General features: G+C 39.0%; 2 protein-coding genes across 2 annotated transcripts; both read right to left on the reverse strand.

Annotated features, from left to right (window-relative positions):
* Positions 1–728: 728 nt before the first annotated feature.
* On the reverse strand, positions 729–1688 carry LOC115077230 (olfactory receptor 6B1-like). The gene has a single exon (XM_029579515.1). The coding sequence runs from the start codon at positions 1686–1688 to the stop codon at positions 729–731; it is 960 nt and encodes a 319-aa protein (XP_029435375.1).
* A 3339-nt stretch (positions 1689–5027) lies between these two features.
* LOC115077231 (olfactory receptor 6N1-like) lies at positions 5028–13432 on the reverse strand. Its single transcript, XM_029579516.1, has 3 exons — positions 12511–13432; positions 10481–10516; positions 5028–5233 (listed from the first exon to the last, which is right to left on the reverse strand). The coding sequence occupies exons 1-3, from the start codon at positions 13430–13432 to the stop codon at positions 5028–5030; spliced, it is 1164 nt and encodes a 387-aa protein (XP_029435376.1).
* Positions 13433–14318: the final 886 nt, after the last annotated feature.

Below are 14318 nucleotides of genomic sequence, written 5' to 3' on the forward strand. Positions count from 1 at the left end.
CTACCAATCAACATTGTTCTGATTTATTGTATCTGCAGCAAACAACATCAATAATATGTCATATTTATACTGGCTTGAATTGGTTAACCTGCTACTTTCCTTTTGAACTAGGTATACCTATTTATAGTTAATTCTGCTGATTTGGCCTGATTCATACTAGACACTGTTTTGTTTTCACCATAGGATTCAAATGTACATTGTTATTGACGTACTATAAATTATAAACTTAGTGGGAGAATTATTGAAACATATATATTGTATTTATTAAATGAATTAATTTCACTGTAAATCCCCAGAAGAATTCAGGCTAGGAATAGATGCACCTCATGCACAATGCTTCTGGGTCTGAGGAAGTAACCCAAGAGATGTAACCGTAAATCTTATCACAATATAGCAAGGCCAAACAATACTTAAACATATATGCAAGTAAATTCTAAATAACAAGAAAAAAGGAATTGAATTGTATCAAAGGAGGATTCAGGATAGACATTATGATAAACTTTGTAACTGCAAGAGTAATTAAGTGCTGAAATAAATAAGTACACATGGAGATGGTACATGCTCTAAATGCTTATAAGTGTAGATTATATAACCATCTGTCTGGGATATTTTAGTAGAATGAAACTTGCCTTGATGAAAGCGGATAATCTTGATGACTTTTTAGTGTCTCCTTTGAGCTCCCTTTTTTTTGGATTGTAAATAAGCTGTCAGTGTCATTTGAATGCCTATTATTTAGCATTTTCTACTTTTCTAGAAAAAATAAGATGGCAATAGCGTGAGTTCCTCAACACCCCTATTACCTCTTTGTTTCTAAGACAATAGATGATAGGGTTTAGAATTGGGGTTATAACAGCGTATAGCACTGAGATGAGTTTGTTGATATCGAAAGCATTGATCTTTTTTGGACGGGCGTAGATATATAGAGTGGCTGAGTAGAATGTGGTGACCACAGTGAGGTGGGAGGCACAGGTGGAGAAGGCCTTCTTCCGTCCCGTGGTGGTTGGGATTTTCAGTATAGCAGCCACTATTGCAATGTAAGACACAACAGTTGCTGTGAGTGGGATTATTAGTATAACCAATGCTAGGATGAAGTCTACTAGTTCAGCCAGAGACATATCTGTGCATGCAAGGTTCAGGACAGGGGAGATGTCACAGAAGAAATGGTTAATAACATTGGGTCCACAGAAAGTTAACCTGGAGATGAAAGAGATCTTTATCACTGTTATTGCGAAACCACTTATCCAAGCGAGAGCAGCCAACTGGATGCAAAGTCGATTGCTCATGATGGTAGGATATCTCAGTGGATAGCAAATGGCCACGTAACGGTCAAAAGCCATGACAGCTAGCAGAACGCATTCAGTGCACATCAGAGAAATGAAGAAGAATAGTTGGGTCATGCAACCTGAGAAAGAAATAATTTTCTTTTCTGTGAGAATGTTGAATAGCAAGTTTGGGATAGTGACAGTGATATACCAAATCTCTAAGAAGGACAAATTGCTGAGAAAGAAATACATAGGTTTGTGGAGCTTCTGGTTCATCCTGATCATCAAAATAATGACCATATTTTCTATAATTGTAAATATATAGGCTAATAAAAATACGAGGAAGAGGACAACCTGTAAATTTATGAAGGTTGGGAACCCTCGGAGAATGAATTCTGTTACCACTGTTTCATTCCCTCGTTCCATGTGGGCACTGTCTTATCACCTGTAATATTAAACAGAGCTCATCAGAGCAGTAGAAATGGCAGTGAAATACATTTAAAAAAATTCCAATTTACCACAACTGAGTGAGGGCTTTGATTGTTCAGCCTCAGGTAGATCCTAAAACTGGTATACTATAGAAATCCACAACACTTTAGCGCATGACACTATTCAAATTTAGAAGTCAATCTAAGGTCCTTGTGCCCTAGTGGGCTATGATTTTTTAATGGACCAAGAAAACATTTATTACTAAATTAGTTTTCAAAACCATACAGATCCCTTCTTCAGATGCAGGAAGTTAAATGTAGGAATTAGACTTCAGATATAGATTTACTAATTAGAACCAATACATTTAATAATTACCTTATGATTTTTTTTTGTATTCTTTGCAGGTGATGATACTTTCTATTGCACCAGCACAAGATCTGTTCAAAGATATAAAATGAGTTCCTTCTTAAGTTGTGACCTTAGACGTAAACATGCCCAAAAGAACATTTATGGTTTTTAAAAGTCACGTGCAACATTTCTTGATAATTCTTGTAGTGGTGCAATAAAAGGGATTACAATTATTAAAGAATGATCGATTTCTCCAATCCATACTCTTTAACGGCACAAAGAAGATATTCTTCACGTAAAACGCATGTATTGAAAACATGAACGATGCAATAAAAATAAGTGATGGATAAGGAGCTATATTATGCACGGAGAAAAGTATTGCATAAGCTTAATCTTCAATTCTCAAATATAGTCTTGAATATTCCTTGCAGTTTTACAAATCGGTTAAAAATTCTTACCAGGGGATTTCACGAGTGAATTTCCACATGTGTGGCAAAGCATTCTAGTTTCATAGCTTTTACAAAAAATGTATAATATATCAATAGAACGGGGGAATGGATGGGGCAAGAGTTGCTAAATATTTCTGCATTTTTATCTTCTTTAATTTTCATAACTTCCTATTAAATTTGAGGGTGATTATGGAAGTACATATTTCTTGGGCATTTTTCCACAAAGGCATAAAGCCTCGCTTTTCCTATTTATTTTGAATGAGAACATTTCACCATACCTGTGTATAGCAACAAAATCTACATTTCCTAATTACAAAGGTATTATTGGAGAACAACATGACAATCAGGAATAATCTGAAGGGATTTTATTGGTTTTGAAAGCTCATGCATCTGAACAACATTTGGGAAAAAGATTTCAGAAAATTCTTACTTTGGTGGAATAAAATATATCACAAACTGTGATGAATGCCAATTTCTCCAGGACCAGTAAGCACTAACAAATCTTTCATTGTCTATGGAAAATCAACATGCTAAACCCATCTGTTCAAGACAAAATACCAATGTATTGTTCTGTGTGAGAGGAAAAAAATAATTGATTTGAGGACAAAAAATGTTATACATGTATCACTCTTCTTTACTCATTAGAGAGATGTGTGAGCCATATCCAACCTGCAAAAATAGTGTTCAGCTTTCAAATTTAATGCCTGCAAAGTTTTGTAAACTTTTCTTAACTAAAAACATTTCAACTGCTGATTGAACAGAAATTCTATGCCTGAAACTGCTAGAAAAATGTGCACATTAATTAATAGGGATCATCAAAGAAACGTGGAATATGATGGTAGATAAATATCACGAGAACTAGACCACTATAAACCCTGCTTGATCTCTTGCTTTATCTTCAGGTCATAGCAGTTAATGATCCTCTGTGCTTCTCCCATGCTTTTTTGAATTCTGATTACATTTTTGATTCCAATGCAATAAGCAATAGAGTGAGCCAAAAACATTGCATGTGGGTAGGAGGACATAATTTGGGCATAGAAGGATGCTGGGCTGCATAGAGAGAGGAATAACCAGTAAGAAAAAGGAGGTTGTGATGATCTTTTATAGGTCCTTGGTGAGGCCTCACCTCGAGGACTGAGTTCAGTTCTGGAGACCGTATCTCTAAAAGTGAAAGAGGCTGGATAGAGGTGATTCATAGAAGGGCAACCGCATCCATCCTTTCAATAATAGAAGGACTAGGGGGCACTCCATGAAGTTAGCATGTGGTACATTTAAAACAAATAGGATACATTTATTTTTCACTCAACGTACAATTAAGCTCTGGAATTTGTTGCCAGAGGATGTGGTTAGGGCAGTTAGTGTAGCTGGGTTTAAAAAAGGTTTGGATACTTTCTTGGAGAAGTCCATTAACTACTATTAATCAAGTTGATTTAGCGAATAGGCACTGCTATTATTATTTATTTTATTTATTTATTTAGTACTTTTTTATACCGACATTCATGATACAGATCATATCATATCATATTACTGCCATTAGTTGCATGGGATCTACTTGATGTTTGGGTTCTTGCCAGGTTCTTGTAATCTGGATTGGCCACTGATAAGAAAAAGTATGCTGGGCTTGATGGACCCTTCTTATGGCAACTTCTTATGTTCTTATGTGTTATGACCAAAATAAATCAGATTCTTTATCCGAAGACCTTTGAGGAGAGGTTGAAAGTTCTAAATATGTATACTCTGAAGGAGAGGGTGTGCTGGGGAGATATGATATAGAACTTCAGATAACTGAAATGATTTAATAATGCACAGACATAAAATATTTTCCATTGGAAAGAAAACTGTAGAACTAGGCATCACAATATGAATCTCCATGGGGATTGACTGAGAACCAACATCTGAAAATATTTCTTCACAGAGAGGGTGATAGATGCCTAGAATGCCCCTCCAGAAAAGGAAGTAAAGAAGACAAGAACAATAATGGAATTCAAAAGGACGTTAGATAAGCACGGTGGATCCTAATGGGTACCAGATGGAAATGAAGAAATAGGGGTAGGCTGCACAGAGCAGCAAGAGGTTTGAGGTGACTAGCATAGAGGTGGGATGACCAATTGAGACCACAAACTCAAGACTACGATATGACAAAGAGCAATTATTTATGAGGCACTTTTGCATTTTCAGCACTATTAGCATTGATGCTTTTGACACAATGGCAGCATTGCTGTCTGCTTTGATGGCCAGGGAATTAGACTCAGGTGACAGCCAATGCTGGCCCCCTGACTTTTCTGGTTTGGGGTACTGATATGCAGACATTTGGGAAAAAGCATTATGTAGGACAGGGCTTGTTTCTATGGCAAAGTCTAAAAGCAAAGCATGTTCAAGCAGCATTGTTTGAATTATCAAGAAGGCAGGTCTCCCCCTGTCCTCCATATAAAAATGTTTCTAGCAGTAATTTTGTTATGGGTCTGACAGTTGCTTGGTTTTGATTGTAAATATTTCTAAGCTTAACATAAGGCTTGGGGAAACCTGCATGGAGCGGAGGTTAATAGACATCATAAGGCTTGGGGATGACTTGCATAGTGGAATTGAAGGTGGTTTGCATGGAATGGCTGAGTACACTGGACGGACCATTTGTGGTCTTCTTCTGTTGACTGTTACTACGTCTTTTGAAAAGTTCTAGTAAGTCAGTGCCTCCAGCTCTAGTGCTGTTAAGAGACCTAAATTTCTTCATTACATTGAAGGAATCAGCTACAAAACACAGGACTGGTACCATTGAAGATGTTCCATCTATCTAAGGGACGTTGGGCATTGCCAGTGAATGATCATACACAGACGCATTTCAGTAATAAAATGTCATCTTCAAGGGAAGGGCTGATACCAGGCAGCGGCTGCCCTCCACTTCATGACAAAATGTGAATATAATTTCATGGAGTGTTTTTTTTTACAGTTACTGTATATTGTTCTTTCAACAAACTCCCCTTTGAGATAGATTTTACAGTATTGGGGATTTTATTGGGGGAGTAATTAACCATAAATAGATCTCTGGGAGTGATTAACAGGGATTAGATCTACTTTACAAGGTCTGCCAGGTACCTGTGACCTGGATTGGCCACTGTGGAAGGCAGAATGCTGGGCTCCATGGACCTTGGTCTGACCCAGCGTGGCATTCTTTATGTTCTTGGATTTTTAGTTCTTATATCAGTCTTCACTCCAAAAAACAGAGATAGATTAAGGATTACTCACATGCAAAAGATATGCATGTGAGTGTTTGGTAAAATCTTTGCTTTTGTAAGGCATTTAATGAAATTATTTTTTTATTCGTGTTTTGGTGTTTCTTGTTCCTCTGTTTTCCTAAGATTTATTTACTTTTTCTGTATTTAATTATGCCCACAGACTAGCCATGTAAAAGAAGACCTTTCCGGTAAGGGACACTCTTATCATTATAATCCACTAACCCTATGAATAGGGCTGTGCTGATTAATTGTTAGCAGAAATGAATTTGTTTGCAGACCTCTCAGTAAAATACAGCCTCTGGAAGGTTCTTCATTTGCAAAAGACGTCATTGCTTATCAGGTTACCAAACACTGTCAGATTTTGCAGCATCTGCAGCTTCTTTAGGATAATTCTGAACAGAGTTGGCAGCTATAAGTCGCTGCATCTAAATTTACAGCAATATTTTATAAACTATGGTGGGAGGTGTACAGTCTATAAAACATAGTGCATCTCTGCCCTGAAAGTCCACACTTACCTTTCAGCATGTGCACCTTTTATTAATGCCGGGAGCCTCATGCTCTCTGTAGCTGAAACAGTATCATGCAAGTTTTCCTCATGAAATATTGTAACGTGCATGTGATAACCCTCAATTATGCGCAGCGGCAGGTATTTTATGCACATTCTCCGCTTATGGAAATATTTGTAATCCCCAGTTCACTAGTATCGCCACCAGGTCACCCTGACTACCTCCCTACCATTTAACCCATATCTCCCACCTGAAACCGAAAGAAAAAAGACAAATGTGATTTCACTACTTCAATTCAATTAGCCATAATGAAATCCTACGTAAGAAGTTTGCCTCTAAACTTCCTCCCTTTTTTTTTCACATTTTAACATTAGCATTTGAGACTGTTAGTACATACCGACTTCAGGCTTTTGGAAAACAAATACTGCTTATGTTCTATGCATGCTTCTTACATGAGTAACCAACCTTTCAGAAATGCACCAGTTAAAGAGAAATAATGAGGTGTCTGAGCTTTGTGGATTTTATGAAGTTTGTGTGATCCTGGAGGAAACAGGGTCACATATTAATCGGATAAACAGTTCACATTAAATTTGTTTTAAGAAAGTGATAGAGTTCAGTGCAAAATCCAATGGATCTTAGAAAAAAATCCATAGATCTTTAGGATTTCAAACCAAAGTGATTCAGTTCTAGTAAAACTATTCCACCCATGTTCGCATTTTACAGAAGACCCATACATTTATATACAGGCTTGTTTTGAAAAGACTTGTGCATTTGTAGCCAGACCTGTAAAATCCAAAATATGAGGGAAAAATGTTTTTATTCTTATTTATTTATTTTTTTTAGAAAACCCAATGGAAAAAAGACAACACAGAGAAAATATTGATTTTTAAAAACAGACAAAACAAAATAATAAAAAACACTGGTTACCAAATGACATTATCCAGATTATTGTCGCAATCCTTCTTGTTCCTAAAATGCAAATTATTAGGATATATTTAAACCAGATAAATTCTATCTTTAAGAAATATTAGATGATGAAATTCATCTCCTAGGGTACATGAAGTGCAACGATTGAGCCTCTGGACTGATGTTTGTATTCTGCGTTTCCATACTTTCGGGAATGAGTGGATAATCTTACCGTACTCTGCACGCATCTGGTCATACAAAGCTTCAGAAATGTCTGATGCGAGAGGGGAGAGAAAAATGTGTCTGCGGAGCAAAAACGAGTCAGGGAATAGTAGTGTATTAATACTGGCTTGAGATTGTGTTACTCAGTTGTTCTAAAAAAACAAATAGCCGCACCCTGATGCACTCAGAGGGATTTTTACAGTCACTAGGTCACTTAGGTCACACCCTAGGGTCAGAGCTCCTAGGAGCACCCAGAGGATTGCCTTCAGAAGCGCCTGCAAAACAGGCACTGGGGTAAAATAATTTCTTTTGCCGAGAGAGAACAGAGAGAAAACTTATGCCATTTTCTTTGTTCAGGTATCAAATGCAACATTGTCTGCAAATTCAAAGGCAGATGCCAGATTGAATGATCCACTGTTCATTGGATTTATATTTGACATCCAAAATGATTTTTTCTACCAAAGAAGCACATAAATATATATATAGATATATTTTGTGGCTTTTCTATAAATTGCCACTGATTATATAATATGTCAGGTCCCTCCAGGGCTGGAAGCAAGGCTCCAATTATTTCTTATCAAAGATTTATAGAGAGATATTTTCACCTCTCTGCTGTCACCTCCTTTTTTTTTTTTAAATATTTCAGGATGCAAATCTATTTATGTACCCCTTAATCCAACTCTTCTCAGCATCCAATCATATTGCTCGGTATGGGTTGCATTGCCGTGAACATTTCTGTGCGTATTTCTTGAAATAAAAAAATAGTATGAATGTAAAACGGAAACCCCACCTAGATCCCAGCCCTGGAATGCCTCACCCAAAGGTGGTCAAATGTTCAGGTATGTAGGGTCTTAATCAAACCCTTTTACCCACGTTCAGACTTTTCTGTGGGTAAAGCACTCTCTTCTACCTATAGAAATTGTTTCTAAAATTATTCTCTTTGGGGTAGATTTTTAAACATATGCGCGCACGTCCATGTGCACATGCTTACCCGGTGCACGCACATGGACACGCAATTTTATAACGTGCGTGCCAGTGTGCGCATGTTATAGAAACCTGGTGCGGCGCGCTCAAGGGGGGGGGGGGGTGAATAGTGCAATTTTTGTACGGCGATGCATCGTGGCCTTCCCCAGTTTCCTTCTAGTTCGCTCCAATTAAGGAGCGGGCTGTGAGGGAACTTCCCTACCCCCTACCCTAACCTCTCTTCCCCTTCCCCTCTCCTTCCCACCCCCTAGCCCTATCTTAGCTACTCCTATTTTTTAAATTTTACCTTTTGTTCCTTCAAAACAGCAGTAGCCAGCTGTGCTCGCTGGCACCCCGGCAAATGGCCTCTGTACCAGCCTCCTCCAGCCCCTCCCTGCCCCCCCCGACCGCCCCTTTGCAAGGCCTGACTGCGCGTGGGTTTTTTTTTTTTAATTTGGCCGTTTGTGTACAAACAGGGTTATTAATAGAGCTTCCTCTAAATTCTCTTGTTATCCTGGTATGCATCCCACACCAAGCCTCTCTGCCCTGTCCACTTTCATGTCTGCAACTTCCAATTTTATTCTCACTTCTGCAAATGTATTTACAAAAAAATAAAAATAAAAATTCCCTTCCCCCTGCAGTGATGCTGATAATATGTATAATTCTTGTAGCCTCTACTAAATGTATGCCGTGCCGTTAAAGTAGAGCAGCATTTACCTGGAATGGTTAGGACCAAGGCATTTCTGGATAACAGATTTTTTTTCTGACGTTCTCTCTTATTAAAAGAAAAGGAACAGAGAAACAAAGACTGTAGAAAGTGCAATTGTTTAGTGAGCACCAAACAATAAACAAGAGGTCAACAGGACCATCAATGGTAACAGGGTCACAGTAACATAGTAAATGATAGCAGAAAAAAAAGACCAAATTAGCCCATCCAGTCTGTCCAGTTATAATTCTTTCATGTGGGGTAGACACTGCATATAAATTCTCATATTCAACCAAACATCAGCTTCAGACCATCTTTTATTTGAACTTGCAACCCTACTCCTATCATTGCCTTTCATATCAGCCCCAAGCATGCCCAGAATCTATAAAACTACTACTGGCCTCTGCTATCTTCACAAGTAGACTCTTTCAGGCCTTCATTTATGATTCTCCAAGGCCAATGCTAAAATCATCACCCAGGTCCTCCTCGTGTCTTATTATCAAGTTTTTTTAATAGTCCGTACAGCCACCAGGATTAGTTAAGTCTGGAGCCGGGGTAGGGCAGGAGGTGCCAATCCCTGTTCTACTGACTCAGTTATCTTTAAAGCTTTAGAACATTTGATCCATCCTGTAGGGCAGAGGTGGGCAACTCCTGCCCTTCAGAGCCACAAACGGGCCAGGTTTTCAGGATATCTGCGATGAATATGCATGAGATAGATTTGCATGCAAACCTATCTCATGCATATTTATTGCGGATACCTTGAAGGATTGGCCTGTTTGTGGCTCTTGAGGAAAGGAGTTGGCCACCCCTGTTGTAGGGGATGGACACTATCACAAAATGCTCCTCAGTCACTGCTCCTCAGCTGCTGGACCTGTTGGATTCTGTGCCCTCTTGCTGCATTTATTTCAGGCTAACCTTAAGAGGAGGCCACCTTACAGAGTGAGTTAGGTGTGAATTTTGGCCCAGTTATGCTGTTCTTGCCATGGAATTAAAAGATTTGACTGAAAGGCCTTTAGTGGGAAGACGAAATAATTTGTTAAATTTTTTTTTTGGCTTTATTTAGTGAGGGGATAAGAGGGTGAATTAGCTAATTAGTGGATCTTAGTGGTGAGGTAATGGCTTCAGCAAATTGGTGGCTGGGAGGAGGGTGTTTGATCTGATTATCTGGTGGTTGAGTGTTTAAAAAATGACTTATTTCTCTTAATACAGGTCAAGACCCGCAGCCATCACTTCCATAAAGTTTCTTTATGGAGCACAGCTTGAAAAATGTTAGATGATCAGAAGGACAATTTTTTTTCCAAAAAATTGCATTTTTTATTTAAATTAAAATGGATGTACTAATAAGAAAAAGAAAATGCAAGTTTTTAATTTTGGGTGAAAATATACAAATATTTTTGAATAAAAGTTTGGAAGGATGGGAGGTTTTTGACTGCTGATCATATTCTGTGTGTATGCTTACTCTCAACAGCTTTGCATTGCATGCATACTCCATTCTGATGTCTTTTGCTCGTTGACATAGAAATTCAGCCATGCTTTGAAGTGTGAAGATTATAAAACCCATGTTGGAGGTTACTTATTTGGCTTAGATTTGTCTCTAATTCCCCCACTCACCTTCATTGTTTGGAATTAGAACAATTCAAGGAAGGCATGGGCAGTGCTCAATCAAATCAGCATAGGAAAAGGAAGTCATACTGAGGGAAGGGCAAGCATTTTGGCCTGAGTGCAACATTGATCTTCCATGGAGATTTGAAGGGCTTGAGTGATTCAGTTGAGGAATGGGGGGGGGGGGGGGGGGGGGATGTGCTTGAATTACTTTTTCTACCCTTTCCAAGGACTGACATTGATTTGGATTATTGGGAGGTGGAGGTATGGGTGAGCTTTTCCTCACCCCCAAACTCTCTCATATACACATTCTTTTACACACACACACACACACACTCTCTCTCTCTCTGTCATAGATACACAGTAAATCACAAAATACAAGGAGTCAAAGATCTGAATGCATACCATGTGGTACACAATACAAAAATTAGCATTCAGCAAAACATTCAAGAAAGCGTATCAATGCGTTTTACTATGGTGACAATGCTTCAATGTTTGCTTCTAAGGACCATCATTACACCTGTGCGTGCCAAGTGATTATTTACTTAATCATATCTCACCCGGGTCATATTTAATCATTGGTCCTGATATAAGTCCTTTTTAAAAAATGTTATTGTGCAAATAAGGCAGTTACTTCTCTTTTCTGGGGAATTCTCGGTCCAAGAGCAGTGGCAGCAGTAAACATTGCATATCTCCCGACGCAACGTTATGTTTCTAGTGGTGCTCTGCATCAGGGGTACATGTATCAGGGTGTTGCTGTCAGTCTGCATAAAGAAGGAGCAGCAAGTAATAAAACAAAAAAAACTGTAAGTGAAAGGAAGGGTTTAGGGGTGGGGAGGAGAAGAGGGAGGGAGTTTAGGTAGGGGGTAGGGAGCGGACTGGAAGGGAACTGGGGGAGGCCCGATTGTATTGCCTCGCATATTTTTTGAAAATTCTCCCCCCCCCCTGCACCTGCCGACCACACATGTGCGCATGGCCATCGGATTTTATAACATGTACATGCCAGTGCGCGCACCAGGAACCGCACGCAAATGGACTCACACGCTCCTTTTAAAATCTACCCCAAAATGATAATCATAGGATAAAAAATATCCACATAAACTGAAAGCAATCTACGACAGAAACAAGAATGCTGTAATCTCTAAAGAACAAGATCTGGTTTTTGATTTTAGAACAACTGTTTTACTAATAATTTTATCAATTTGGGTAAATGGAGTCAAATTTAGAATGGCATCCTCAAGGTAAAATAAAGAGTAGTGGCAGTAGTGGGATTAGAAACGAAACAAAAACTGGTAGGACTAGATGGCCAAATGAATTTATCAAGGCCTATAGACCCTCTCACCGTGACATCACTGGTTCAAATCTGGCTCCGGCTGGTCGTAACCTAAAGTCATTACTCTCTAAAAGCTATTGGCTGATCCTTATGAAATAAGTTGGTGGGATCTGTCCAGTTTCTATGTGTCCATAACAAAAAACCCTCCCACCATTACATTTCTACAGTAATGGTTGCCAAATTGGCAGGCTTAGGAGAGGGACCTTGAGTTGCCCAGGCATGAAGAATGAATTACTTTCACATTCCTAGCAGGGGTCACATCCAGAGCAAGATAAAGGCGTGTTGCCAGAGCAATATAGGGTATGCTTGCAGGGCTGCTGGGCAAAATGTTCAGTGGTTAGCTGGAACACTTTGATTTCCAGTGCTGCCAAAGTGGTCCTAAATCCATTAGAAAATAAATTACACAGAAAAGAACTGAGGCACAGATAGATGATGTACCCTGTCCAAGCTAATATGCAAAGAACCAGTGAGAGAAAAATATATTAACTTATAAGTTCCTATATCTCTCCTGGTTCATAGCTTATTGCTCCTACCACTTGTTTTAGATATTTTAATTCTCTTTAAGGCCTTCTTCAGTGACTCTTTCACCTCTTTGTTTCTTAGGCTGTAAATAATGGGATTTAGCAAAGGAGTCACCACAGTGTAGAAGACAGAGACAATTTTATCAGAGTCAATGGTGCGTTGGGCCTGTGGCCTTACATACATGAAGATAACAGTGCTGTAAAACATGCAGACCACAGTGAGGTGGGAGGCACATGTTGAGAATGCCTTCTTCCGGCCACTAGAAGAAGGGATTGTCAAGATGGTAAATATGATATGAGTATAGGAAGCCATGATGAGAAAGAAAGATGTTAATGCCACAGTCCAAGAAAGGGTGAAAAATACACTCTCACTAATGCTGGTGTCTTTGCATGAGAGCTTTAAGAGTGGAGCATAATCACAGAAAAAATGGTTAATTGTGTTGGGACCACAGAAGGGCAAAATCACTATGAATGTTATGTTCAGTACAGAGGCCAAGAATCCACTCAGCCAACACCCCGCAATTAATTGGACACATACTCTGTTGTTCATGAGTGTTGGATAATGCAGTGGTCGGCAGATTGCCAGGTATCGGTCATAGGCCATGGCCACCAGCAGGAAACATTCTGTAGCGCCCAGAGAGAAAAAGATGTAGAGTTGAATCATGCAGCTGGTGAAATAAATGGACTTTCTTTCCACCAGGAATATGGCCAGCATCTTGGGCACTGTGGTAGTTGTGTAGAATATTTCCAGGAATGAGAAGTCACCAATGAAGAAGTACATGGGCGTGTGAAGATGGAAATCTGTCCATACCACTGTGATGATGACAAAATTGGAAATGACAGTCAAAAGATAGAAAAGTAAGAATATGACGAATAACGCTTGCTGCAGATTTTGGGATGCAGGGAAGCCCACGAAGACAAACTCAGTTACTCTAGTTTGGTTTCTTAAGTCCATCCCTCTCTTGCACTTCTGGAGAGAGGGGGAAAAACAGAACATAAAGCAATATTATTAATTCATAAAAGAGATGGAGATATTATCTCTTTAGGAATGGCAGTCATGGCCTAGAAAGTCACTCTTGGAGAATACATACTCCGTAAGAATATCTGTGGACTCTATAAACAGCTAAACTTGTCATCTGTGTGAGTAGACATTGGGGACAGGGGGATTGTTTATGCTTGAGGACTGCTGATAGAATAAGCCAGTGTTTCTCAACCCATTCCTAGAGGCACACTCCTCCATTCTGGCTTTCTGGATAGGCACAATCTGTACATGTCTGCAGTGTATGTAGATATGCCTCATGTGAATTCATTATGAATGTCTGGAAAACCGGACTGGTTAGATGTGCATCCAGGATGAGGTTGGGAACTATTAATATTTGGAGCAAGGGCATGCATTGCATATTCATCCAGAGGAGGACAATTTTCAAGGGCCATGTTTCAAGGGCAAAGGGCCATTTACCAGCTTAAAAGATTCTGAAAAATACCCTATCATAATGGAGATGCCGGGGCTTGAACCTGGACCTCATACATGCACTCTACCACTGAGCTGCATCTCCTGATTGCCATGTGCTGCTCTCCTACTTTAAATGACGAAAAAAATCAGCAATATATTGTTTTATCTCATTTCCCATGCAAAATGACACAACCAATTAATGAAATATCATTTATAGCTTTTAAGTCTTTTAATGCAGACTTCAGGACAGTCTTTTGATTTATGTTAAACAATTTCTGTGCATGCTATTTGTAAAATTTCTTAAATAGGTGCATTAAAACCATTTGGGAAGCAATTTATGGCCAAGGGGCACGCACATTGTAAAAATGACAGCGGGTGCTAAAAATGA

This window comes from Rhinatrema bivittatum, chromosome 16 (genome assembly GCF_901001135.1).
Source record: "Rhinatrema bivittatum chromosome 16, aRhiBiv1.1, whole genome shotgun sequence".
Lineage (NCBI taxonomy): Eukaryota > Metazoa > Chordata > Amphibia > Gymnophiona > Rhinatrematidae > Rhinatrema > Rhinatrema bivittatum.

Bases quoted from the DNA above. Each gene is read 5' to 3' on its own strand.
- LOC115077230 (XM_029579515.1), bottom strand. From the start codon at position 1,688: ATGGAACGAGGGAATGAAACAGTGGTAACAGAATTCATTCTCCGAGGG.
- LOC115077231 (XM_029579516.1), bottom strand. From the start codon at position 13,432: ATGGACTTAAGAAACCAAACTAGAGTAACTGAGTTTGTCTTCGTGGGC. The intron at 10,517-12,510 runs TTAAAATATCTA...GCAAAAGACATC, and splicing joins GAAGAAGGCCTTAAAGAGAA to AGAATGGAGTATGCATGCAA. The intron at 5,234-10,480 runs GTAAGCATACAC...TGTGTTTTGTAG, and splicing joins GCAATGCAAAGCTGTTGAGA to CTGATTCCTTCAATGTAATG.